Consider the following 26,275-nt stretch of genomic DNA (forward strand, 5'->3'; position numbering starts at 1 on the left):
TTCTGCCTCAGCACAGCCAGGTATGAATAAAATATCACAGGAATACATTCATCCCACCTGGAGAGCTTGTCTGACACACTGAGAAACCAGCCAGCTCTGTTTAATAAAGAGCTTCAAAGGACCTGGTTACACCAATCTATTGTATCTTTTCAAATGCAGCTTAAATTGGTCTTTCTTTTCTTTTTATTATTTATTTATTTTAACAAGATCCAAAGGGACAGATAGGGAGAATCCTCAGATGGTGTGAAGTTTTAGATTTGTTCCTGTAATATGGGAGAATCAAATTAATTTCCAGCTATAGCAAGAGTGAATTTTTATTTAGAAAAAGGCAGCAAGGAGTGATTCTAAATGCAGCCTGGCTGAAGATGGACAATTGGGCAATAAATAGATTTCCAAGTTGTAATGAGGAGGAAGTAATTGGTAAGAGGAAGTGTTTATCCTTGCAGTGTTGCCCCCAGAAAGAACTTGCTTGTTCCCACACACAGCAATGTCGTGCTGGAGCAATCAGAGGAAGAGCAGAGCCTGGGACATGTCCACAGGACCTGAGGACACATTTGGTGACCTCTGGAACATGAACTATTCCAAAATAACAGTGGGGTGGAGAAGAAAAGACAAATCAATGAGGAAAAAAAGAGGAATATTTTTTCCATTTCACTTCCTAAGATGAATATAGCACAAAGCCATTACTTTAGAGCTCACTCTGAATTTAATTTCAATGGCACATTTGGGGAAGAACTCCTGCTCATCACAAAGGTGTCAGACGTTGTGTGTCCAGTGGTACTCCAAGCATTGAGCAAGTTTCTCTATTTTATTTGAATGCACTGGGTTTTCCCCTGTTGGATGAATCACATCCAAACCAGGTTTATATTTGGCTCTGTAATTCAGCTCCTTCCTTCGTGGCCTTTCAGGATGGAATGCTCTCCCTCTTCTCTGCCTCCCTAAATGTGTTGTTAGCTTCTCGTTTTATTTTGGTGTCTTACCTGGTTTCCAACTTTCTGAAGGTATTATTTTGATCACCTCAACTCTTCCAGCCCCTTTTCTGTGTCATGCCTGACATAGGTAGGGACAGATCATCAGAGGGGATACAAATCTGCATAATTCCTGTGAAAATCATGGAATTCAGCTGCTTTTTTGCAACCTCTGGATGTGACTGACAGATCTTGCAGGAGCCAAATGAGGTTTTGATACACCCTGGATTGTTTGTGCCAGAGTGACTCAGAGCCTGTGGAGGTGGGAATAGTGCCTGGGCACAAATAACATTTTACTTTTTTTTGTTGGTTTTGTTGTTTTCTCTGCTTAAGGTAAAAGAAAGAGCTCAATTAATTTTCAGTATATTTTCCCTTCACATTCTAACTCTCCTTCCCATAATAATTTTTCCTCCAAAGTGTCAACAGGAGCATCCTTCTCTACAAAATACCAAACAAGAGGATTCCAGTTAATTGCTTCCTCAAATCCTTATAAGCTAAACAAGCCAATCCACTGTTCTTAATTCCCTTTTGCTTTCTGTTATTATGGGCTGGTCAGTGCTTAGGGATGCTGCTGATAAGCTAATAACTGATTAGGACTCTAATCACGTGCCATCTGGAATGAAAAGATGACTCCAGGGAGAAGCAGAACACAGATTTAGTATTTCTGAAGGAGAGAGCTGCTGCGGTGCTTGTATGGCCAGGCAGGGCTGTCCTGGGCACAGGGATGGGCACAGGAATGGGCACAGGGATGGGCACAGGGATGGGGACAAGTCCCTTTGCTGCTTTTGCTCCTGTCCCCTCCCCTGGCTGGATGCACAGGAAAGGCACAGCTGGGTTTGCTGCCTGGAACTGTTGCCACTTCTCTTTGAAGTGCTGAGGGAATATAATCTTGTTTTTCCTGACTCTCATCTACCTCATGTAAACTAAGGGTTGGCAAACACTTCAGACCTGCTTGGGAAGGTGAGATAAGATTAGTATGGCTGTCCTTCAGCCCAAGGATGGCTTCTGCCTCACTTTCCCCAGACAAGGTCTGGGTCTTTGTGCTACAGAACACTTCTCACCTCGGTGAGTGCCTGTAACCTGTGAATACCTGAAAGTCTGACTCCACCAGCTCAGGACAGGCTTCCTTTGGGTCAGCTTGAGTGGTCAGGACCCGAGTGCTATGAGTTGAATGCAAGGAGCACACCCCATCCTCCCTCCCTGTGCCTCACATGGGATGCACAGCTCAAACCCACAAAGGAACATCTGCACAGCCAGGCTCTGCTGCCCACGGCCTGGGGGTCAGCAGAAAACCTCTGTTGTGGTGTGTAACCTCAGCTAACAGGAGATTAGGCAAAGAAAACAAAAGACATTGTCTGGACAGAATCCTCTGAGCTGCTTTCCGAGGGCACAGACCCAATGACAGCTCAGATATCCTGGGGAAAAGCTGGATCCTCAACCTCCCCTGAGCTGTGCCCAGCTAAAACACTGGAGCAGGCAGTTCCTGCCCCTAAGAGGAAGGGAGTGCTCTGGGTCAGCACAGAGTATAGCCAGGCTTTCACCTTGCCCTTGGACTTGTTTACAAGGTGATGCTGATCTTTACCATGGTCTACTGTAAAAATGGCTGTGAATTAAAGAAGGTCTTACTTTGTTTTGGATTTTTTTCAGTGTGTGTTTAAAGAAAATATTCGAGATGATGCCAGCACCCAGGTGGGGCACTGTAGGATGGAGAGGCACCAACTCCAGCTGGAGCCAGGGATAGTGGAGCTCCAGTTGGGAGCTGCTGCTGATGGGAGCAGAGGTTTGATGGGGAGATCAGCATCACTCCTCCAGAGACAGAGGGAAGGCACAAAGCCCTGGAGCCGTGCAGAGCTGCCTGCCTGCACCAGATAAGGGTTCTGCTGGATTGGGCTGTGTGAGCAGACAGGGCTGAGGGGATAAACACAGAGGCTTTGTGTTCAGGTAACTCAGTGCACAGCCAGGAACAGAGCAGGGTCACCTCAGCCAGGGACCGTCCCCAAACCCTCAGTGCAGCAGGTTTTCTCTTCCATAAATGTGCATTTTAAAGGCTGAAAGAGGATGCCTGTGCATTTAAATTTTTTCTTGGTGGGATTTTTTTCCCCACTTAAATAAACATTTGGTATTTGAACAGTTTATTCAAGCAACTCTGCTTCCTATTTCCTCCACCCCCTCCTGCCCAGAAGGTCTCAGCATCTCCCAGCGTGAAGGGTAGATGGGGGAAACTGCTATTTTCATTTTACAGGGAACTGAGGGATGGAGAAGCAAAGTGATTGATCAAGATTAATCTGTGGTAAAGCAGAGCCCCTCATCCCAAATCCTACCTCGTGTGTTATCCTTGCTCTGTGTGCCTTTAATAAGAACAGATTTGGTCCTAGAAATCAGGCTCCATTCATGCTCAATGCAGCGTGAAATCCTCCAGTCTTTACTACATCTCTGGAGACTTGGGTTGCTTGTATGTGAGATCTGGCTTTCAGCTCTGGCTCCTGAATTTAATTTCTATCGTCTACAGGTGCTTGGCTCGAGAGCCTGCCCTGCTGCTGCTCCTGAATGCTAATTCCAGGCAGGCTGTATGGAAGAGCTGTTGTAAATGTGATAAGGAAGCATTGGGAGCTAGTGCCAGAGTCTCAGCTGATTGCAAACTGATACTGCTGCCTTGTTTAAGTGGAAAATTAGATGGAAAAAAAAAATCATTAAAATATGGTAGACATTTTCTTCGGGCTCTTTTGAGGGCTGAAGTTTCTTGATGCATTCCAATAAGATCTCTATTCCCTATGCCCTTGTAATACAGGGCAACTGCAACTGCCTGTCAGAAAATACATGACTAACTGCTGCCTTTTCTCTGTTCTATTGTAATTAAGGCACCAGCAATGTTTATGGGATTTGAGCCCTTGCTTTTAATGAGAGTTGGGCTCGTGCCCCCATTTTAATCAAGTATGGGACTGGTTATTATTAATGTAGGACTTTGGATGCACATGACTGCTTCCAGAGTTAATGAAGATGGATTCCTTTCCCAGAATAGATTACAGGCACAGGTCCTGCAACCTCTGATTTTGAGGTGTTCTTGGGGAGTAAATCAAGAGCTGCTGCAAGATGACACAACTCTGAAGATCAGCAAGAGCTCTCCTCCTGAGGATGCTCTTGTGGTGGAAAATGATTAGGAAGCAAATGGGATTTTCTTGCTTTGGATAAAATTTGGGCTGAAGTCTAGAAAATAAAAAAGCATCAAGAAATGAGTCTAGTAATGCCCCATCCCTGGAAGGAAGTATTTAAGTCCAGGTTAGATGGAGCAACTTGGGATAGTGGAAGGTGCCCATGGCAAGGGGGTGGAATGACATTGAGCTTTAAGATCCCTTCAAACCCAAGCCATTCTGTGATTTTGAACTCTGAAAAGCCAGTTTGTTCCAGGCATCAGGTTGCTGAGTCCCTGACACTCTGCTGTTCTCACTCCCCATCCCTCACACCCACCAGCGTGTCTGTGTCTGCACCCTGAGACACAAGCCCAGGCCTCCCTTGTCACAATATTCCTTCTTCTGCTGTCCCTTCTGCCCTTCTCGTGCCCCAAGGCAGGTCTGCACCTCTGTGTGTCTCCAACTGCACAATAAAGCCACTGCTGTTTCTTGCTTAGTTCGACGATTTTCAGACAAATCACATCCATTTTGTATCTGTGCATTTTTGTGCACAATGGTGCATGATGGCAGCTGGGGGTTCTTGGAGACAGAGTAATAGAAATACTAACTGAGTGAGAAAAATAGGGAAAAACAGGACAGTGTGAAGGGCAGGGGTAAATTCCACAAGGTCAGGAATTTCTGGCCATGTCTGGCCTGATCAAGTGCTGGCATTAGTCCTGCTTCAAGCTGGAGGCTGGATTAGAGGCTTCCAGGAGCACTGTCCAGCCAGCACTGCTGTGATCTGGAGATTACTCATACAGTAATCAGCACATGCTGAATTTCACCAGTTTTAAAAGAGAGAAGTTGGATGAATAAACTTCTGTCCCCTGAGATTCATGCCTGATTTGCACTTGAAGAAATGTCCTTGGTGTTTAATCTCCTGTAAAGCAGCTCAGTTGTGCAGAGAGGAAAAGGGAAGGACAGAGGGGAGCCCCCCAGTTTGTTTCCATAATGTTCATCAGCATGGACTGGCCCAGGGTGCCAGGTAATATGGCCAAGTTAGACTGATTTAATGAGGAATCTTAATCAAATACATTTCACCATCCAAAGGGATGAAAGCACAGACAAGGTTTCTTCTCTCTTCTGCTGAGCTGAAACTTGTCATGCCATGACTTGATTTCATTTGATTATGTGCTTACATGATTTGGCAGAGAAACTGCACAAGTGGAGCACTTGTCTATGGGTCAGTTGAGTTTAGATAACTGAGTCCTGTCTCTGTTTTGATAAGAGCAGCCCACCACTGGGTCATCAGCAGAGAGTCAAAATTGTGACAACCCTTCTACTGTCCAGCTTCAGGCTTCCCCTGCAGGTTTCCTGAGGAGGCTGGGAAGTGCCCATCCCTGGAGACATTCAGAAATGGATTGAAAAATAGCCTGAGCAGACTGGTCTGACTTCAAAGCTGGGTCTGACTTCAAAGCTGGGTCTAACACCGTGGTCCTCCCTGCTAGGGCAGCAGGATGGAGCAGGAGGCACCCAGGGGTTCCTCCAGCCTTTCGTGGTGTCACAGGGGGAAAGTGAGCTGAGTTTTCCTCAGGAAAAACACTCAGATCAGCACTTACACAGGCAGGGCCCATATGAATTACAGTGTCAGGAAAAGTTACCAAAGCATGAAATTCCCCCTTCACCCTGAGTGTATTGGAATTGATTCATTCTCCTGAGGAATGTGCTCATGCTTGGCACTCAGTCCATTCACTTCTCTTTCAATCTGCACTGAACACCCACATTGAAAACTTGGGGTTGATCCCAGCATTTTTTTTATGTGTGGTTCTGTGCAGGTTTGTAGATCTGCTGGCTGGAATGAGTGATTGCAGTAAACACCCCTTAAAAAGAGAGTGATGAAATACCCTTTTAACTTTCCATCTTTCTAATCTGTCATCATATTAGAGCAAGCATGGTAGGCTCTGTGAAAACACTTCTACATTTAAGTGGAATTCTGCTTTCAAGCAATTGGTGTACAAAATTCCAGAGATATGCTGTCCCTTTGAAAATTTCACAGCCAAGGATATTCCCACACTGAAGTCTGTGTGACTCCATATTTTTCTAGCTAGACTTTAACTAATCTTAACCTCAACTGCCAAAAATTATGAGAGTTTTCAGCATAAATATATTTTTACCTGACAATAGCACCTACCCTCCCTTACCTGTCAATAATTCGATGAAAAATTAAAATTTTTACAAATTCCATAAAAAATTGATATGAAGAAGACCCAATGTATGATCTTTCATTTCTGCTTTATATTCAGGGTGTTCTGCTTCCAGACAAAGGAGATTTTAACTGTTTGATCATCCACACTATGTCTTATTCTTCCTGTAGGACATAATGCTCCATAGAAGCTGATCCATGCTGAATGACCAGCTGTTCTAAAATGCCTTTGAGGAAACAAAATGGTTTGATTACAGCTTCTAAGTCATGAAATCATGAATTAAAAAAGAGGGAACTGGAATGCAGAATGTGCCAGAACTGGTCCTTTTCCCACTGGTTTGTGAGGACTGGGATTTTCCTGTAGGGATGACTCTTGGCAGTGCCAAGGGCAGCAGCATCCTGTTAGTGAGAGTTTCAAGCCCTGCACATCTTGGGGACACGAGCAAAGGTTCTCAGGGACAGCCTGATGCCTCAAATACTCCTGTAAAACAGCAGAGTCTCTCCTGCTGCAGAGGGGGTGGCACCAGAGTTAAGGAAATGCAAACCCATTTCAAATGCAAATACCAAGGCAACAGTTTGCATTAAAAAATAGCAGCTCTGAATGTCAGGGAAAGAGTTTTAGAGGCTTCGTCTGCCTCGTATCAGGCGAGTTGTCCAAATGTGGGCAGGCTGCTACTTCCAGAAATCTGGGCTGGAAAGGGAAAAGCTGTCTGCACAGATTCTCTTAGAATTTCTATGGGTGCAATGACCTGGGAGAGCTCTGGCCTCCTGTGAGAGACCTTTGTGGGAAGCCTGGGAGGATGGGGGGTCCCAAAGTGGGATTGCCACAGCAGAACTGGGGAGAAGATGGTCCAAGCTTCTGGAGACCGTGAGAGGATGATTTGAGAACATGATACAAACTTGCTGAACAGCAGTAGCAGAACAGGAGATGTCTGGCAATGCCGAAGGCTGGAGTGTGAAAAACAGGAGGAGAAGCACCAGGAATGGCCAGGATTGACATTATTTTGGAAGAGGAAGATTCAAGGGTCTTGTCTCAGCTTATGACCTGATACTTCTCCCTCATGTGATGTAAAATCTGTTTTGCTCACAATTTTTTTTGCAACAGGATTTCAGGTTAAAAAGAAAATTCCACAGAGCTTTCCAAGGAAACAGAAGCTGATGTTACCTCAACAGCTTCAGCCACCCCTTGCCAAGTTCTGCTCTGGCACAAACAGGTCTCTTCCATCTGCTGTGTATTTCTAGCTCTCTAAATTGGTGTTCTGTGCATGTGATCCATTCTCTGTAACAGAAAACTCCATGGGCCATTTCTAGCAGCTCACTCTGTCTCTCTGTCCCTGGCTCTGCAGACTCTGATGGGTTTTCTGCCAGCACAGCCCATTGGGGCAGGCACAGCTCCTGGACTGGGACCCCCAAAAATGTCACTGGGTCACTTTCCAATATACAACCCCAGGTGGAACAGCATCTTCAGCATCTGAAGAAACCGTGATTTGCAAGATGCTTGGTTCCTCCAAGGCGTTGAGCTCAGATCTAGAGGATGGGAATTAATCCTTTCAAAAGTACTACCCAGTATCACTTTCTTTAATTTTATGCCCTGGCCACCATTGCAGTTAAGAATAGTAGTAACTGCTGTTATTACAGACTGTTTTACCCACACACACTTCTTTACAGAAAGGCAAACTTTTACAAAACTCTTCTTTAAAAAGAAATTTTCTATTGAAAGAAGACCGGAGGCACTGGATAACATTTTCTTTAAATTGTCCAATTAAAACCAAAGTGTCCAAGAGCTAATAATCAAAGCAGATGTTAGCTCAAAATCGAAATCATTTTTTTTTTTTAAATCTGCTTTTGATGGACTTATGCTAATGGACTGTTTTATTATCATGAGAAATTGTAGCTTGTGCTGTGGTTTTAACAGTCTAATTACAGAGATAACGCTTGTTTTGTGTGCCCATGATAAGCACAGACTTTTAATTCACTCAGCAAATAGTGGCATGACAGGAATTGGCCAGGACTCTGCATCTGCAGCTCTAGTGAAGGCAAAAACCAGGAGCTCTCAGCATCTGGAGAAGCATTCAGAGCTTCTCTGTGTCTTCTCTCCCTGGGAGATTAATGAGTGTTTCCAGCAGAGCATTTCTTTCACTGGTTGTCCCTGTGTAGACCCCAAGGAAAGCTGCCTTGACTGCACATACAGCTGGTGGCTGGAGGTTTTAGGACTAAAAAATATTTAAGATATTTATTTATTTTCTATACCTGCCTTTACTGCTCTGGAGAGGGAGAGAACTGGAGATCATATCCCCGAGGTGTTGAAGAGCAGACTGTGGTGCTGTTATGTTGGCTTATGATTTCCAAACAGGGAACTCATTTAATGCTTTTAACAATCCTTGAGAAGAGAGCAGATCCTGATAACAACCCCCAGGCAAGGGGAAATCTCTGCCCAAGAGGGAGAGGTCAGGGTCAGTTTGGAGCTTTCCTCACAAGCCCTCTGGTTCTCTGCCCACAGGTCCATAAAAAACAAAACTTGGTTTTTCCTTTTATTTTGCCAACATTACTGCAGGTACTTTAGCCAAAGGCAAGAGAACAAAACCTCTCTTTTCCTCTGTAGAAGCTGCTCTTTTTATATTTTTCTTTTTCTTAGCATAAATCATACCTTGGACAAAAATGAGAACTAGAGTGCAAGGACCCAAAAGAGCAAGGATTTCCAGAAATGAGGCACCAATCCATCTGCCAGCACATCTATGAGATGCCTAGAAATTTCTTTGACCTGATATTAATACAACATCCATAAACAGAAGAGTTTAAAACTTTTTTTCTGAAACCACGTGAGAAAAGCTCTGTGTGTTGCCTTCAGTAGGGTCTGGCTTTATCAAATACCTTCCCTGTAGGAATCCAAAACTCTGTTTATGCTCAGTCACAGCCACTAAATTCCATCCCTGTCCTGTGATTCCCTCCATGCCTAGGAAGAATTAGTGGGATTATGATTAGTGGGATGTGAGCAGTGCTTGGGAGCATCCTTGCTGCTGTCCCACAAGTCACATGTGACACTGGAGCCCAGATGTTTGGCTCCTGGAAGGATGCTGAGAATCCCAGAGGGCGTGGATTAGAGTAGCACATCTGGCTGGGGGTGATGAGGCTCTCACCAGCTCTCTCATAAATGCAAACAGCTCCAGTGGAGCTGCACCCATTGACCAGCATCCAATGGGGAGCAGCGTTCACAAAACCTCTTACCTGGACTCTGCTTCAAAAGGGCCGAATTGGACAAAATCCTCACTGCAATAAGTCTTTGTTCAGAGTACAGAGGCAAATTCTGCTGCCTGTGTTTCTCTCCTGCCTACATCAGCTGCCCAGCCTGAGAAAATTGCCAAGCTATAATCAAGATATTTTTCAAGTGACTCTGACTGCCGAATAACTGTGAAGGTCACGGGGCTGTTTTCTCCCTCCTTCTTCTAAAATCCATTTTCATACAGATCAATATCTATGAAGACTGAAGGAGAAAACAAGTTTTGGGAATCAAACCTTTTCTGCTTGGAAGCAGGGCAAGAACAAGAGGCTCTGCAGCAGTGCTGTATTAAGGAGCAGGATTTATCATTGCAAGCCAAGGTTGGCTTCTCTTTCATTCTTCAGCTGGATCCTTCCTTTCAGTGACTCTCGTTTCTTCCTTTTACAGCAAGAGGGTGAATGCTGAATAAAGATCAGCACCTGGCACATCCATTCACCGACAGCTTAAAGGAATTGTCCCTTCGTACAACACAGGACTGAGCTTTCATCCCATTCGTTGGTACTGGTGGTTTCTGGGTACTGGAGATCTTGGAAATTAAAGAAATTGAAAAGTTCCTTGCTTGCTTTTTTGTTTTTCCAGGTCCTCATTCACCTGGGATGATTGAGGTGCAGCTTTGAGATTCAATCCCTTTGATCAAAATTCCCATTTTGCAGGCAATGTGGTGAAAAGCCTATTTAAGATTTACTCCTACACAACCCCATAATGAGGCAGATAATATTCTCATATGCTGATGAACTTTGTGCTGGTGATACTGGATTTTTTTTGTGCCTCCTCTGAGCTAAGCCTCAGCCACTGGGGCAAGAGCTTCCACCCTGTCCCTGTGTCCCAAAACCACCATGTGAGTGCACAGGTTTCTCTGTCAAACAATTTGGGATGCTGTGGGGAAATGGGATTCCTGAAGAGCTCGTATTTCTGCAGAACCGTGGTGTTTATCCCACATTTGGTAAACTCCAGCCCATGAAAGCAGCTTCTTTTTGCATTTTGTGTAACACCACCTCACCCACTTTACAGCTGCAGAAATTTGATTTGCAAACAATCTGCTTTTATTCCCCTCTCAGCCACCCCATTTCTCTATCGAACACCCTCCCTATCAATATCCATCACACAGCATCTCCTTCAAAGGCCAACTTAAGCCTCCCAACCCTCTCTTCATTAAGGAAGGATGAAGTAAATCAGCTCTTCAGCTGGCCCCAAAGGCTTCCAGCTGCAGTGGAAGATGAATTGCACCATTGCTTTTATGAGTAATGCAGAGCAATAATAGCAGAGCTTTACAAAGGGCCATACATCTTCCAAGAACTGCGTGTCCATTAGCTAAAGAGCTCTGCTCCACACGGGACAGCCTGCAATAATGGGGAGAAACAGTGCAGTTATCCCTGCAGCTGAAACACACCTGAACCTGGGTGGGAGCTCCTTCCTTTCTCACAGGACAAACCTTTGGATACGGATGAGGTGAGCACAGTCTCTGTAATCTGCAGGACACGATGCGGGTAAAAGAGCTCAGGGTCAGTTTACCAGCACTGCATTAACAAATATCCCAAATCAAACATGCGAGGAGCCATCGGCTCTGGAATTAAAGCTCCTGCACCCTCTGCTGGGGAGAGGCTCGCGGCACACCAGCGATGTCCTGCTTGGATGCTGCTTTTTCCCGGTACTTTAATCTAAAATTCCTTATTTTACCATGGAAATACTCGCAGAGATGTGGCTGAGATGGGGAAAACAAGACAGGATCTCCACCCACCCCAACCCTTCCTGCCGTGCTGAACAAAAAGCCTGCAGACCTCGGATGAGAAGGAAGCCTTGAATAATATATTCAGTGCTATCAATAAATCATGTAATAAAACCTAAATAATGTTTCTTCTCCTCCCATCATCAACTTGAAGGGCAAGAGGCCAGGAAACATTAATATTCCTGTCTCTGTTTTTTCCTACACAGTAGCTTTACCCACTTCACAGAATACCCCATTCCTTGCAAGAAAACATGCTTTGCCCCATTTAGGAACCCGGTTTCACTGAATGCCTTCATTTTTGCCAACAGTGCTGTTTCCACTCTGCAAAAAGAAGGGTGAGACATCCTAAGGGAGACTTGTTAAATGAGGGAAGACCCCAAATTTTCTGTTTTCTTCCCTTATTTAGGAGAAATGAAATACAGATGCTACCGGGGTGGATTGGGCACAGCCTGTGTGAGTGCTCAATTCTGGGAGCAATCTCCTGCTTCTCCCCGGAGCTGCTTGTGATGCTTCCCTCAAGTCCTCACTGTGTTTGTGGAGCTGGTGCTTAGCTGTAGTCACCAGCAGGAATGTGTTTTCCTGGGCTCTGCAGGACCCAGGAGTGCAGCTGGAAAAGGGAGGAATGAGGGCGCTGCTCGAGGTGATGCTGAGCACCCACATCATGTGCAGCTTCCAGCCCAGCAGCAGGTTCGTTCTGCCCTCTAGGGTCCAGCTCCATGGAGGGATGCTCGCCTCCCTCCCCCCGGAATGAAGCTCCAGCTTTTCTGCAGGATGGGCTGGAGAGGAAATTTCAGCTTTGAGCCACTCCAATACCTGCCCAATGTTCCACTGATGAACAGCAGATGGGATTATGTGGTGCACCAGTTCTCCCAGTTCATCTCTTGTGCCTTGCTGCTGTTTGGCTTAACCACTCAGTTAAAAGTGTATTCATTGGTTTATATTCCCTGGCTTCTTCATACTCTGATTTCAGTAAAAGCTTCAGCTGCATCAGGAAAAACCCAACTATAAAATAATAATATTTTAACGTTTACCGTTTAAGAAGAAATCAGGACCTGAAAAGGCACAACAACTGTGGTTTTTATTTAGTTTGGAGAGCCAGTCCCAAACCCATGCATTGCTTTTGTGCTCAAAAAGGAATTGAGCAGAAAGCTACAAAAATTACAGATATGCCAGTATAACAAAACCCTCACACCAGTGCTGACCAGTGTCAGAGGGAGAAAAAGAAACAGCAAGGATTTCCATTTATTTTTGGTACTAGAGAGTTGGAGAAATAAAGTGAGTCAGTGCATCTAAAACATTTGTTCAATAAATCATTGGGAAATGTGTAATTTATAGGTCTGGTGATGGGGGAGTATCTGGGACTGACTCAATTGAAGCTAAGAAATCTCTGAAATCCAAAGTGGAAAAAGGAGCTCAGGAACATTTGTTTGTTTTATTTAACGACCATGGTGTAAAGAGTAATCTTATCAGCTTTTTAGGTGTGTCCAAAACCTCCTCTCTCCATCTCTGGCTTGTGTCATGCTAACAGTTCTTTGAGAGCAAGGACATAAAGAAATTTGCTCATGAGTTTTGTATGAAAAGTCTCATGTTCCATTATTCACTGAATCCCTTATTCATGCCAAATTACATAATCCTTTAAAGTGTGTCCCATGCCCTATTCCTTCCACTTCAATTTCTGTCTGCCTTTCTCTTCAACTATTAACTTTCTTATATAAAGAGAGTGACCACCTTGCTGCAAATTGTTTCTCTTTCCAGAAAGACACTTTATGCCCAAAACCACTATTAAGTTACTATTGATGGAAACAGGGTTTCATCAGGAAACAGGAAACAGCTGCCAAGAAAGTAATAAGGGTAAATTATACCCCAGAGCAGAGCTGGAGTAGCATTTAATGGATCAGAGAGATTTCATTCACTGTTCTGCCACTGAGTTATTGCACAGCTTCTTAAAGGGAAAAGGTTCCTGCCCACCCTGAGCTCGAAAGCAAAATGCTGGAATCAGGTGTGATCAGGACCAAAAGCTGAGGTTGGCTTTTGTTTTCAGCTTGGACTGAGAAGTGTCAGCTTTGGGTGTCTTCAATGCAGTGCCCAAAAGTAGGACTGAGACTTTACAAATTGCATCTTAATCTTGCAACACCTGCTTATCCCTCCAGTGAATGAGGAAGAAATGTTCCTTTAATTTTCAAGGAGAGTAAATGGTTTAATTAGTCAGCAAACAAGGCAAAAAGATTGGGATTCTGCTTGGGAACAGTGCACAGCAGAATTTTTGGCAATGAGTTCCTCTTGCAGAACTTCAGATTGCATATGCAATCCCAAATAACTGGGCTAATTTGGGAAAATCACTTTTACTTAAATTCTGAAATTTAGTTAGAGCCGGGGGGCTGTGAACTTGCTTGGGATTATCGTTGATTTACTGAAGGTTGTTTTCAGAGCTCCCTGGGACCCAGCTCCCAGCATCCTGATGGTCCAAGAGCTAAACAGAACTGAGGGCAAATAGTTTGAATAAAATCGATTTCCCTTGAGGAGCTTTATCTGTGAGAAGACAGGTAGATGTGTTCCTGTGATAGCAATTTCTCTCCTAAGGGATATAAAGAGTTTGTATTCATATATATTTTTTTCCCTGACACTCCAATATTTACTTCTGCTGCAGAGAAAGGGCCTTCCTGATTTTTCCAGACTGTGAGGAGGCCAATACCCAAAGAAAAGCAATGACTCCTCCTGCTGGTCTCCTCTCTTGGCTTGGTAAATGTGTGAGAAAAGGCTGCAGGTCTGCTTGGCAGCTCTGCTCTGGCACAGCAGGTGCCACGTCTGGCTCCACCAGCATCCCTGTGGGATGCAGCAGGACAGTGTTTGGATGCAGCTCTTAATCCTGTGCAGACAGCTGGGGAATGTGCCTCAGTAAATGGAGAGTTTTCCTGTTTATCTCACTGGTGTGAAACCTAATGAGATCAAATAGAATGGTGCTATTGAAGCCCACTCAATGTGCTGTACCCACTGGGAAATGCTCACACCTGGATTCTCTAATAGCTCTGGGGAGGATGGAGATGCTGAAGGCTTTGAGCCAAGGACTCTGGCACAAGCAGGGGCTGCTGTGCCTGGGCACACTGCTCATCCTGCCAAGCCTCTGTCACTGCCTTGCCCAAATGACTGGCACGCTTTCTAAAACCCAGGCCCTGGATCGTCCAGATTCTCTTGCTACATCACTGTGGAAAAAAATATCAGCACGGAGGAAGTGATTTTGCTTTTTCCTTTTCTCTTACAAAATGGAACTGCTATTCCTGCAACCAATATCACTACAGGAAATACTGCCAGTCAATCCACTTCGCTCCTTGACAGTGCTCCAAAATCCAGATTTTTTGATTTAGGGCTGGTAAGCAAAGTAACTCATGGGTAGCTCCCTTCTCAGTGCCATTTCTTGGCTCTGAGCTCACCTCAATGACACCAACCTCCATTTTTAGCAGGGTGTTAAGGAGCTGGCACAGGGGGTGAAAATCTTCAGTAACCATCTTTTATCTGTCAGGATGTGGTTGATGTAGAACCTGAAAAGAGTCAATATTGTTAAAGGACTCTGAAGGGGCAGTGTCCTTCTAACTAAGGGCATTTGAGATGTATGAGTTTGATTTTATGCTTCAGAAAGAAAAATATATTTTAGCATTGGAAATAAAAATGTGTGTAGGTTTAATGACAGAAAGTCAGATCCCCATTTCTCTTCTCTTCATCAGCCATTAAATATATCCCCAAAGTACCAAGAAATCCCCAGAAATAAAGAAACAAAGAGAACAGAAGAAATGCAAAGAAAAATAAATGTGTATTTCATCTCATGAAGGTTAAATCTCTGGTATTTTTACTGAATGCAAATTTTCCATTCTGATGCTTCGAGGCTTAAATTAATGATTGTGATTATTTAATTTTCCTCCATTTCCCTTCCAGTTGCAACCATCGCTGTTGGTCTTCACACCACACATGAAGAGTTTTGCAGCTGCCACAGTCATTCCTGTGAAGGTACAAGCTGACCCACGCTCAATGCTTCAGTGTAAAAGTCTGGGCTACGTCGCTTTTCCACGGTGCTCATGTAAAACCATGTATGACTGTGTCTGTTGGCTTCTAGCCAGTCCCTTAGGAAAAATACAGGTCATTCCCTTGGCACCTGTCCCTATAAAATGTACATTGCACAAAGTCATGGTTGAAATGTACAGAGGAAATTACACATTCGCCAACAGGAAAAAAAAAAAAAAAAGAAAGAAAAAAAAGAGAGAAAAGAAAATCCGATCGCTATTTTACAAGAGAAAAGTGTGTCTCATTCCATACATACAAAATGTTTTCAAATTGTACATAAGTACCAAAGGCATTATGAGAGATTCTTTGGAGATGAAACGAAAGTGCAAGAAAGCCAAGGCAACAGAGCAAATGAAAGGAAGCAAAGCAGCAGCTGTCTTTGCTTTCTAAAGGACAACCAAACTTCCCGGCTCGGCCGAGCCCCGCAGCTTCCCGTGCTCGTCCCGCTGGGAAATTCACCTCTCAGCTCTCACTGTCAGCACAAAAACATGAACCATTTCCAGCCCAGGTAAGGCCAAATGAGCCAGATGCTCTTACAAACCATGGTAGTGTCAAGGTATCTCAGGGAAGTGGCAACGCTCCGGCAATGGATGCACCCTTTGCTCAGTGACCTGTTTAGGGCTGAAGCAGCTCTTACAGCTGAGAACTTTGGACCCACAGATGAATTTCAGGCCAATGCAAAAATTTGATTACTATTTATTCAAGGCATCCAGCAGTGTTAAACCAGGAAAGTTAGTTCTTCATGCCTTTGTTTATTCAGATTAAACACTGAAGGGTAAGCTCTACCCAATATAAATCTTGTATCTGTGAAAATATTGGCAGAATTCATTCTTAGAGGATGATTCATTTGTTGAGGCTGGTGAAATCTCTGTATAGGGGCTACTTGAGTCTGTGGGCTGACCTGCTTGAAAAATCAGATTTATTGGTTATAATATGGTCCTTTCTTCCATAATTCTAAGATCAAAGATGGGCTTTTAATGTTTCTTTTCTTAAACCTCTCTTACCTAGGGGGTTTTTAAATATAGTCAAAGGTAAGATCCATGGGGCACTGGGATCCTCTGCTTGGGTAGTATGTTTGTGGGAGACCCTGGCACTGCCCTGAGTCAGCACTGCTGCCGTGGGACACCCTGGCACAGCAGGCAAAGACTTTGCCCTTGGAGCTCCAAAGGCACAGGACGACTATTTGGCCACACATCTTAGGAACAGGCTTTTTTGGACTTGAAGTTGGCACTGGCTACTCTATTATATTTGTTTGTTTGAAAGGAAGCCAAAGAAATTATCACTCAAAGAACTGCATCGCTCTGCTGCACGGCCTGTGCTGCCTTCACAAGTGGGATTTCTCCTTGGGATGGCAGTCACACCAATCTCCTCTGCAAATCTTCCTTTTTGACTGAAACAAAACATTGAAAAAGTAATTTGGTTTTATTTTACCCACTGTCTCACCTCCGAAACAGAATTTTTCTTCCCCCTGTGCATCTCAGATGCAGCTTAATCTGTTTTGGTAAAGAACACGTGTTCATACCCACATGCACATACAGCCACACGTGGGTGCATGTACTCCAACCACATGCACACACTTCTGCAGCCAAAGTTGTGTTGTCCTTTTATCTTGCATGTTATGACAAAGATAAACTGTGAGCTTCATTCAATCTGTACAGAATTTACAGTTCAGATGAATAGCAATGAAGAATATATAGGAATACAGTAGCTGCTAAGTATTTATGGGCTGTGTGTGGTTTTTTTGTTCAGGTATTTTTTAATTAACATCACAGAGGCAACCTCGTATTTTAGCTTCCTGATAAAATCTGTTTAAAGAAGCATTCAAATGCAGTGAATTTCTTAACAAAACAGGATGTTCATTTTTTCCCTTTTCCCAGTTATGTTGAGTCACATCACAAACCAGGCAGGTGCCACTTTGGTGTCAGTTCAACGCACATATGTTGGTTACATGTAGAGCTACCTATCAGCACATGGCATGTAATGTGCAATCTGTGTGTAGTACATGTGGATAATGTGCCAAAGTGACACCAAGCAAGATAAATTTTATAAATACAGTGTCTATATTGGAGAAACAGGAATACAGGTTTAGTGTGTGCAGCGTTGTTGCTGTATAAGAACAGTGGCACCCACCTATATGAATTACTGATAAAAGAATAAAACATTTATAAGAATAATTTATCAATCTCCTAAAGCATTTGATACACCACGCAGCAACTGCAACTATGTTTAAAATCTGCTGTTGATTTAAAATAACAAAATCTCTGTCATTTATCAGCTGTATCTTGTTTTGCCTCGGTGTTCCTGAGAGTCTCAGGTACTCTACACTGTGCGTGAGTTTTTTGAGAAAAAGTGAAGAAACTTCAAATTTTAGTGGTTTGGGGAGAGGGAAGAGTAACCAACAAAGAAAGTTCTCCATCCTGCCTGCTGACAGGAGCATGGGATAACTCCAGCTCCAGGGAAGATGCTGGACCAGTGTGAAGAACCAGGCAGGACAGAAAAGATCTGTCACCAGCTTTAATGACTTGTCCTCAGGTTCTCAGCAAGGCTGAACATGGTGTCTGTGGAGATGCTAAAACACTGAGACCCCCACATCCATATCTGTGATCAATCCTTTTCATGAGCATCACTGCATAGGGAAAGCACTGGCTTATGGCCACTGTGTCAGTCACATTTAAGGGATTACTGTGAAATGCTGCTGCTTTAATGGGAGGTGCCCATGGCATATTAAAATAAAGAGGTATTTTCCCATTGTGGCTTGCAAGGCTTGTGCTGACCTTTTCTTGTGTGGAGTGGGAAGGAGAGAGCATCTCCCCAGGTCCACAGTCATCAGTGTCAAATGGAGCTGAAATTCCAGCAGAGGCTTTGCTGGCAGTGTGACATTCAGCCTTGTTTTGGGGTCAGAACCATCCAACTGGAGGTTCTGGCATGGCTTCTACCTGAAATCATTAACCCTCCCTAAAATTATAGGCGTAGCTGCAGGTGAAATCGAGCCTAGGCTTGGCACTGAGCTTTGGAAAGCCTTGTGGTGAGCTCAGGTTTCTCAGAACCGAGCAAACAACTGCTGCTTGAACAATTCACCTGCAGCTGTATTTACAGGAATTAGGAGAGAGCAAGATGCTTCCAGGTTCACTGGCAGCTTTGGAAATAGCACAGCTTGGACCAGCTGCTTTCCAGTTCTCCCCATCACTGAACTGGAGCCTGGCGTGCACAGCCACATCTGTGGGTTGCCAAACGGGACAAGGGTCTTCAAAATAGCTCTTGCTTCAGGAAGCAAAAACATCTACACTGGTAGAGCCTGTGAGCTCTTCTTGGAGATGTTCACCTGCACAAGAAAACCTGAGCCAGACCCTCATCTCTGTTCAGCTTTAATCAGCTAAAGCCACGGGGACAAACCCTCACAGGGCACAGAGACAACACAGACCCCATCCCTGCAAGGAAAACCTCCAGCAGAATAAACCAGGGATGTGCTGAGGCCAGGGTGGCTCAATGAGGAAGCAAATAAATTGCCAATAAAAAGCAAAACCGTCATGCTAACAAAACACAAAAGCTCTCTGGGCATCTGGTGATGCCAGGCCAAGTCTCAGAGCAGAGTTCTGGCATTACAGCTTCCCTGGTAAATAGTCTGGGCAAGGAAGGGGAGGATATGGGGCCAGGGTCAAACTAGGTCATGGCAGCAGTGCCAAGAGATAGGAGAGACTGCAAACACCAGCAGATGGGCAAACCCTGAAGGCCTCACGACAGCCTGGTATTGCAGTGGGGAGAACACTGGCAAAATATTTATGAAGATGAAAATGTAGCTCGATGCCACTCTGTAAGGAGAGTGAGAGATGCTTCCATGAGGAATGGTTATGGCACAGCTGCAGAGTGCCCGAGACCACCAAGGCTCTGGACAAGGGTGGGTGGAATTTCCCAAGAGTGGTTTCCAAGGTTTGGAAGTCACACTCTCCCCTGTGCCTCGGGCTGTGCTGCAGGCACAAAAGCACATTGTGGCACGCCAGGGCTGGCTGCAGGTGGGAGAATCCTGTGGGAACTAAAGCAGACATATGGCAGGTCCCACACGTGTGGGTTCAAATGGCACCTTTGAAATGAAGACCAGGCCTTCATCCTTGGCACTGCCTGCTCCTCCAAACCCACAGAAAGGGCTATCTGGGATGCTCTTTTTCAGGATGGAAAGGAGGTTGTGACACACAGCCATCACAATTAGTAATTTTTCCTCCCCATTTACACGTTTGAAGTAACCACAGGTACAAACATGGCTTTTTTACCCCGCAGTCACAAGCAGTAGAAATGGAGTCTGTGCATGCTGTGTCAGAGGGATGGGGTGATGACCAGCTGCAGCAGGAAAGACACTTGGTACATCAGTGTTACCTAGAGAAGCACCGCAGCACCCTGCCAGATGGCTCACTGGGAGGACAGCCTCTCCCCAGAGTGATGCTTTTGGCAATGTTACCTTGTCAGGTACTACAGCAATCTGGGAGTGCAGATACAGCTGGAGTATATTGCTGTCTACTCATCTCAGGCTGCATGCAGTAGCAGGCAAAATTGAGAGTACAGTCAGTGAGATAGTCCAGAAAGCACATTCATAAGTTAAAAAGGACCTGGCTGCTACCTAAATTCAAAGCATGATTAATAGTGTATCAAAAGGTGTGTGATCCCTCTCCCTCTAGACACTAAGGTAAGGCAAGCAGTATTGTGTCACTGGGGCATCAAACACTAAGATATACTAAAGAAGATTCCTATGCAGTATTATTATCCTTATTATTAAAAACCCACCCTATTGTTGTTGTTAAAAAAAAACAGTGAACCCACACCCCTGCTCTGAGCAGGTTTTGCTCCGTGAGGCAGAAAAGTCGGGGTGTCTGTGTGCTAAAAGCAAGGGTTTGCTTTTACACCTCTGAGCAGCAGTGACCCCGCAGGGCTCGGAGGGGCTGCTGCCCTCAGCCCTCCCCACAGCCTTCTCCTCGATGCTACCTGCAGCTGAAGGAGCTTTTGTATCTGATTTCCTTGTTTCTGGCTCAGGAAAAGGAAGATGAGAACAGAAGATGCTGACCCGTGGCGGATGGAGAGGATGTGGACGTGCAGCTGTGGGTTGGGAAGAAAAGGTTGGAAGCTCAGGGCTCACTCAGCCTGATGGAGAAACAGAAATCCTTATCCTGCTCCTGGGCTTTTTAACATTCCCAATAAAATACTCACTGTTAAGGGTCTTTGTATGGGACAACTTTTGGTAAATTCCTTAGGAATTCCAGTTTCTCTTTTAACAGTTTCTCTTATATTTTAGTCTTAGCAGTAATGTTGCTGTGACCATGGTGGTCTGAGGATATCAGGAAAATGAGGTTCCCAGTAGCTCCCTCTTGGGAAAAGTATGAGTGTTCTTTTCTCTTGGGCAATTATCTGGAAGGGGAGCATTTGAATCTGAGGTGATGCTCTGGCTTCTCAGGTAGATTATACAAACTTTTTCTAAAAATTCACATAATTTAAAATTTTAAAAATCAATTAAAAATGTAAAAATATACCTATTTATCCATAAATAGCAATGACCCTGCAAAATTTATTTGAACCTGTTAAGCAGCATTTGAAACAAAATGCATTTTTAGAAAATCTGATCTATCACATAGTCTGTCTAAAGAAATAGAATGGCTTTCTGAGCTGGATGAGAGGTTTGGTTTTGGTAAGCTCACTGACATTTTTTGCTTTAAAAATTGTTATTAAGAAAACGGGTCAACAAGGAAATTCACATACAAAATCTGCACTTGAGTAACATTAAAGTCCCTTCCCAAATATTGGGAAATTTGACTTATGGCTGTTCCTCTGTCTCGGGGTCACATTCTGAAAGGCAATCTTGCAACATCTCCATCCACATCTGTTCTGAGAACTCCTCAGACCACCTGAACTCACCCTGAAGGACCCAAAAATTTACTGTGGCTTCATGTGCCAGCCTCAGACATTGCTCCATCCCATGGGTGGGCCAATTGCAGGATTTCTTTCCAGACCTAGACTTAGATTATGAGGGAAAAAAAGCCCAGAAGTTTCTTGGAGACCAGAGCTCAGGTTGTGGTCCAAGGTCATGGCTTCACACTCAGCACAGACACACCTGGAACCAGGCTCTGGGCCCAGAACCGAGCAGGGGCATGGGCAGCCCTGGAGCAGGTCAAGATGGTCTGCTGGAAATTTGGCTTTCATCTCTTTTTGGACTCCTCTGTCCACACTTGACATTGCCTAGAACTTGTTTCTGTCCTCCAAAAAAAATGAAATAAGATTTGGGAGGAAGAGGAGATCAAAGAGTAGCCCAAGAGAAGCTCAGCAGAAGGACAAAGTTTGCCTGTCCACCCTTTTAAAGGTCTTTGTCATCAGGACTGCCTTGTCAGCAACTCAAAACTGATTTATTTTCTTGTAGTCTGGTGGTTAAGACCTGTGGGAGATTGCCACCAGGAATGTGTTTACAGACATGGGGGAGCTGAGTGATTAGAAGGGAAGATTTTTCAGAGAGCATTGGATTATGATTTAGGAGAAGAATAAAATAATTTATGTCAATTATCAACAAGCAGGACCTGTCATTGTTAATGCAGGCTTAAGTAATTTCATGGAAATGATGAGCATTATTTGTAGCTAATTCTAGTGTAAGCTAACCCCAAAATCCAGGGGGTTTTGCCTGGATGAATGAGAAGTGATGATTTATGGCATGGTTGTGCATGGAGGTGAGTCAGAATTTCTTTGGTATGATGCCACAGAAAAATACATCTCATACCTTAAAAAAAATTCTATGTGAATTCTATGTGAAATGTGTACAAAACCAGTTTTCTGCAATCACTGATTAAGGGGATAAATCCAACAACTTTTCAAGATACAAGTCAAAAGATCTTTATAGATTTCAGCGCAGGAAGTTGAAGAGGAAAAACTCCATTTTTCTTATGCAACCCCTGAAGATGAGCTTTAAGGTCCCTTTCCATCCAAACCATTCAGTGGTTCTGTGAATCAGTAATTCTGTGATTCTGTGACTAAAGACCAGTCATGTACCTGTGCTGCAATAGGACTGCATGACATCATCCTTATCCTCATCCTCATCTGGCATTCCTGCCTCTATATCATACCCTCTGTGCCAAATTTCCAGCAGGCCTTGAAAAGTAATTGCAAACAAATAAGAGAATAAATCTTTGTTATCTCTGACTTGGACAAAATTTGCAGAGAGCAGCTGGCTGGAGCAATGTTGATTTTTGCCTCACCAAATGCAATTTCCATTCTTGTGGTCGGTAGAAAGCCCAGGCCACCACATTTGATTTAGGACCTGCTGACACTTCTTGTTCTAGCAGAAAGGATCTCATTTTGGAACACATCAGAGGCAAATCTGTACGATTTACAGCCATTTAGCATTTAAAGTTGTCTCTGTGTGGAAGTCAAGGGCATCGCTGTGTTAACTCTGCACAAAGAAATCTGGAGCCAGAAGGAGTTTTGGAGCACAAACAGAGAGGGGAAAACTGCAGAAGTTAACAAAAACACGGCTCAAGAGGGGAAAGAAAGGAACTAGCATGGCTGGAAGTCCAGTTTGTTCCTAAGAACAAGATTTTCCCCTCCTGAATGGTGAAAAATAGCAGGAAAAGTTGTGAGGATTCTTGCCCCTTCCTCATTCCACGATAAGACCTGTGTGCTGGCCCTGGGCACTAGCAAAAGAATGGTTTTATTTCCTGTCTGCAAGTTGTCAGACTCTACCCACATCTTCCCTAAGGCCAAAATTATCCTGGGTCTCCTCTGGTTGCTGTGTCTGGTCAAGCAAACAGGAGGAGAGAAAAAGGCTGTGAGTCTCCCTTCACCCCAAGCAAATCAATGTTCAGCCTCTCAAAGGCCACACAGAAATGAAGCTGTCACCTAAAAATCCTGAACAGGCTCCTGATATGACACAGGGAAAATGTGGAAAGACAGGGTTTGAAATCACAGCAGAAAACACAGGTGGGATTTGGGCTGTGGATGCACAGCAAGGTTCAGAGGGACAATGCCAGCCATGGTGTCCCAGCCCTGGAAACAGATCCCAAACCCAACTTCTCCTGATCCACCCCCTTGCAAATAAAAACCCCTACCAACTTTTCCACGTAAAGGATCACTTTGTGGCTTTGTTTTGGTCCCAAAAGAAACTTTGAGCATCACTTTTCACTTTCCCCCAGCTGAAGGAGCTGCTGAGGTTCCTTGCAACGACACAACGACCTTTCCAAGTGGAAGTGCTTCCACAACAACGAAATGGGGCAGACTGGGATTGGCACAACTCGTGGGCAAGCATGGGCAAGAGGCTTCTGAAAGACCATGAAGGAAATGAAGCAGTGCCTCTTAACTGAGCTTGAGGGATTCAAACAAACCAAAGGATGTCCCAGAACGTGGGGGTGAGATTCTTGGCAGGGCAGAAGAAGAAAGGAAAGATTTTCATGGGCATAGTTTGTGCAAAAGTGTTCAGGCACAATGCAAACTGTAAGAAAAGTGCCCACTCTGACCAACAGGGCTTCCAGAGGATGGAGCTCAGCACATAACTCGCAGCAAGGCAGGGACCACAGCATCCTGCACATCCACCCTCTCCCTTTGCCTGGTGGCTGTGCCTCCCCAACAGCTCTGTGGGCCACGAGAATGGCTTGGGATCATGGCAGCCCTCCAGAGGGGTTGCCTTTGCTTCATCTTTGTTTTCAAAGTACCCCCAGGTTCCTCGTTAGCAGAAGGAGAGATAATTAAATATAATACATGGTTTAAAACATAAAATTCCATCCCCACAGTGTCTCATCCTCCTCCTCTGTTTCATTTCTCTGTCGTCCGGATTGTCCCTCTTCTTGCACTCAAGCTGATATTTCTGAGTTTTTCCTAAGATGGGATCATTTCCAAACTGCTCTGGTTCAGAGCAGTACCCCAGCAAGACCCCCTTAAGGCCACGTCTTCTGCTCATGTAAATACCCTAGCCACTATCCCTCTCCTCCAGGGGCCTACACAACTTTTCCATGTATTATATTGGAATTATGTCACCTTCCTGACAGCTAATGAGGACCACAGAGTAACAACCCCTCATTATTACACTTGCCCTGAAACCCAAGCCAGAAACAGACACGTATTCTGTCTGTGACTCCAAAACACCTAAAGGTGTGATCAACTCCTGCCATGACATAGCAATTCCCACTTAACACTTGTCAGCCACCAGTTAATGTGATCTACAAAAGCCCTGGCTGGGTGATTTATTCCTGCCCTGCCCTTCTGAAGATTCCCAAGAAATGCAAATTGCCTACTCTGCGCCATGGAAGTTTCACCTAATGATCTTAGAAAGAGAGTATGAAAGAAATCTGGACTTCACGGCTCCAGTTCACTCATCACCGTGACCTCTTCCACAAATGCAGGCTCAGACCTGCTCGTTCCCCCCCAGAGTAAGCTGCAAGAAAGTATCTGCCAGCTAAGGGTGTCCTAGAAAGAGGAAAGCCTTAGCTGTCAACCTCCTTGAGAAGTTCCACACGTGGACAGCAGGAGAGGGCAGCTGCCAGCGCTTGGACGTGGCTCGGAGGCTGCAGGGAGGCTTCACTGCCGGGGGGTTGACCAGCCCATGTCACTGAAGGGTCCCTCGCCCGTGGCCGACCTCGGGGGGGGACCGCAGGGCGTGCAGAGGTCAGAGTCGGTGTCTGACTCCCCTTCTGCAATGTAGGGTCTGATTTTGGCCACGGCTGCATAGCAACCGTTGTTAAGGATGTCCAAGTTCTCTTTGGACTGGGAGATGCTAAAGCCGCTGAAAGAGCGCTCCAGTTCCTCGTGGTCCACCGAGGGGATGGAGATGGACGTGTCGCTGTCTCTCAGGGCGCTCTCGTGGTGTTTGGCTGTAATGTCTTCGTTGCGCAGGTACTCGGCGCTCGCCCGGTGCCCGCCGCTGTAGGCGGACAGGGAGCGCTCGTGGGAGGGCGGCGGCGGGATGCGGACCAGCGAGCCGGGCTCCCCGATGGGAGACGAGCCGTGGCTCTGCCGCTGGCACGACGTGGAGGGCGGGCACGCGTTGCTCGGGGCTGGCGGGGCGGAGAAGTTCTTCTGGCCCATGGAGCTGGTGGACCTGATGATCTTGATGATGCAGCCGTTCTTGTCGATGTGCTCCCTGCTGTCTTCGGGGCTGTGGTAGGGAGGGGCTGGGTCTGGCTCTTTGGACCCAAAGTAAGCCTCTGTCTCCGTTGGGGGGATGCCCATCCGCTGCATGTAAATGTTCACCAGGAAGTCCAGCTTCTTCTCCATGGACTGAACCTGCAAAAACACCACGGTTCCAGCAAGACATGCACATTAACACCCCTAGCAGGAGCAGCTTCTATCGAGGCACAAGTGTGGGGCTGGGCTTGGTACATCACCTCTGCCTACACTGACCCACAGCATCTCAAACTTTCAGTGAATATTTAATTGTCCTGTTCTGAGGGGTTTAATTCTCCACCTTTTTACAGGGTTTCCCTTGTTACAGGATTTTCCTTATGCTTCTCTAATCTTTATGACAGGCACCAAGTCCTAGAAAAGCTGGAGCACACTTGCTTCTTCCAGCTCCTTCCTGCACTTTGCACTTGTCTGGGCTCAGAAGGCCACCGGGATTTCTGAGCCTTACACTCTAGGAAGATTTTAAATCTTCAGCAAGGCCAGCAGTTCCAGCAGCCAGGCTCAGTGACTCATTTGAAATGTGTCCAGCATGGTGGCAAAGAAACCAATGTGCTGTTTTCAAAAACAATGCAGGCTTTTGACAAACTCACTAAACTAGACTCAGAGTGCCTGGTTTGAAAGTAGCACTTAGGCTTTCAAGGCATTTAGTGACGTTTCAAAACATCTACCTTGCTTATTTTTCGAAGCATTTGGGCTCTCATTTTTTTTTTTAACTAAAAGGAAACGTCCTACTGAGGGAAAAAGCCAAGGAAAAACAACACAATGCATGCAACACCCTCTGACAAGAACCCCTTCCTGACCCAAGAT

General features: G+C 45.1%; 1 protein-coding gene across 9 annotated transcripts in view; it reads right to left on the minus strand.

Annotated features, from left to right (window-relative positions):
- Window positions 1-15,067: 15,067 nt before the first annotated feature.
- KCNQ2 (potassium voltage-gated channel subfamily Q member 2) overlaps window positions 15,068-26,275 on the minus strand; it is a 74,088-nt gene continuing 62,880 nt past the window's right edge. For all 9 annotated transcript variants that reach the window (XM_088174796.1, XM_088174795.1, XM_088174792.1 and 6 more), the window contains one exon: window positions 15,068-25,570. In XM_088174796.1, the coding sequence (XP_088030922.1) occupies window positions 24,866-25,570 (705 nt within the window). In that variant the 3' untranslated portion in view covers window positions 15,068-24,865. The remainder of the gene's footprint in view (window positions 25,571-26,275) is intronic.

This window comes from Sturnus vulgaris, chromosome 17 (assembly GCF_052056855.1).
Source record: "Sturnus vulgaris isolate bStuVul1 chromosome 17, bStuVul1.hap1, whole genome shotgun sequence".
NCBI classification, from domain to species: domain Eukaryota; kingdom Metazoa; phylum Chordata; class Aves; order Passeriformes; family Sturnidae; genus Sturnus; species Sturnus vulgaris.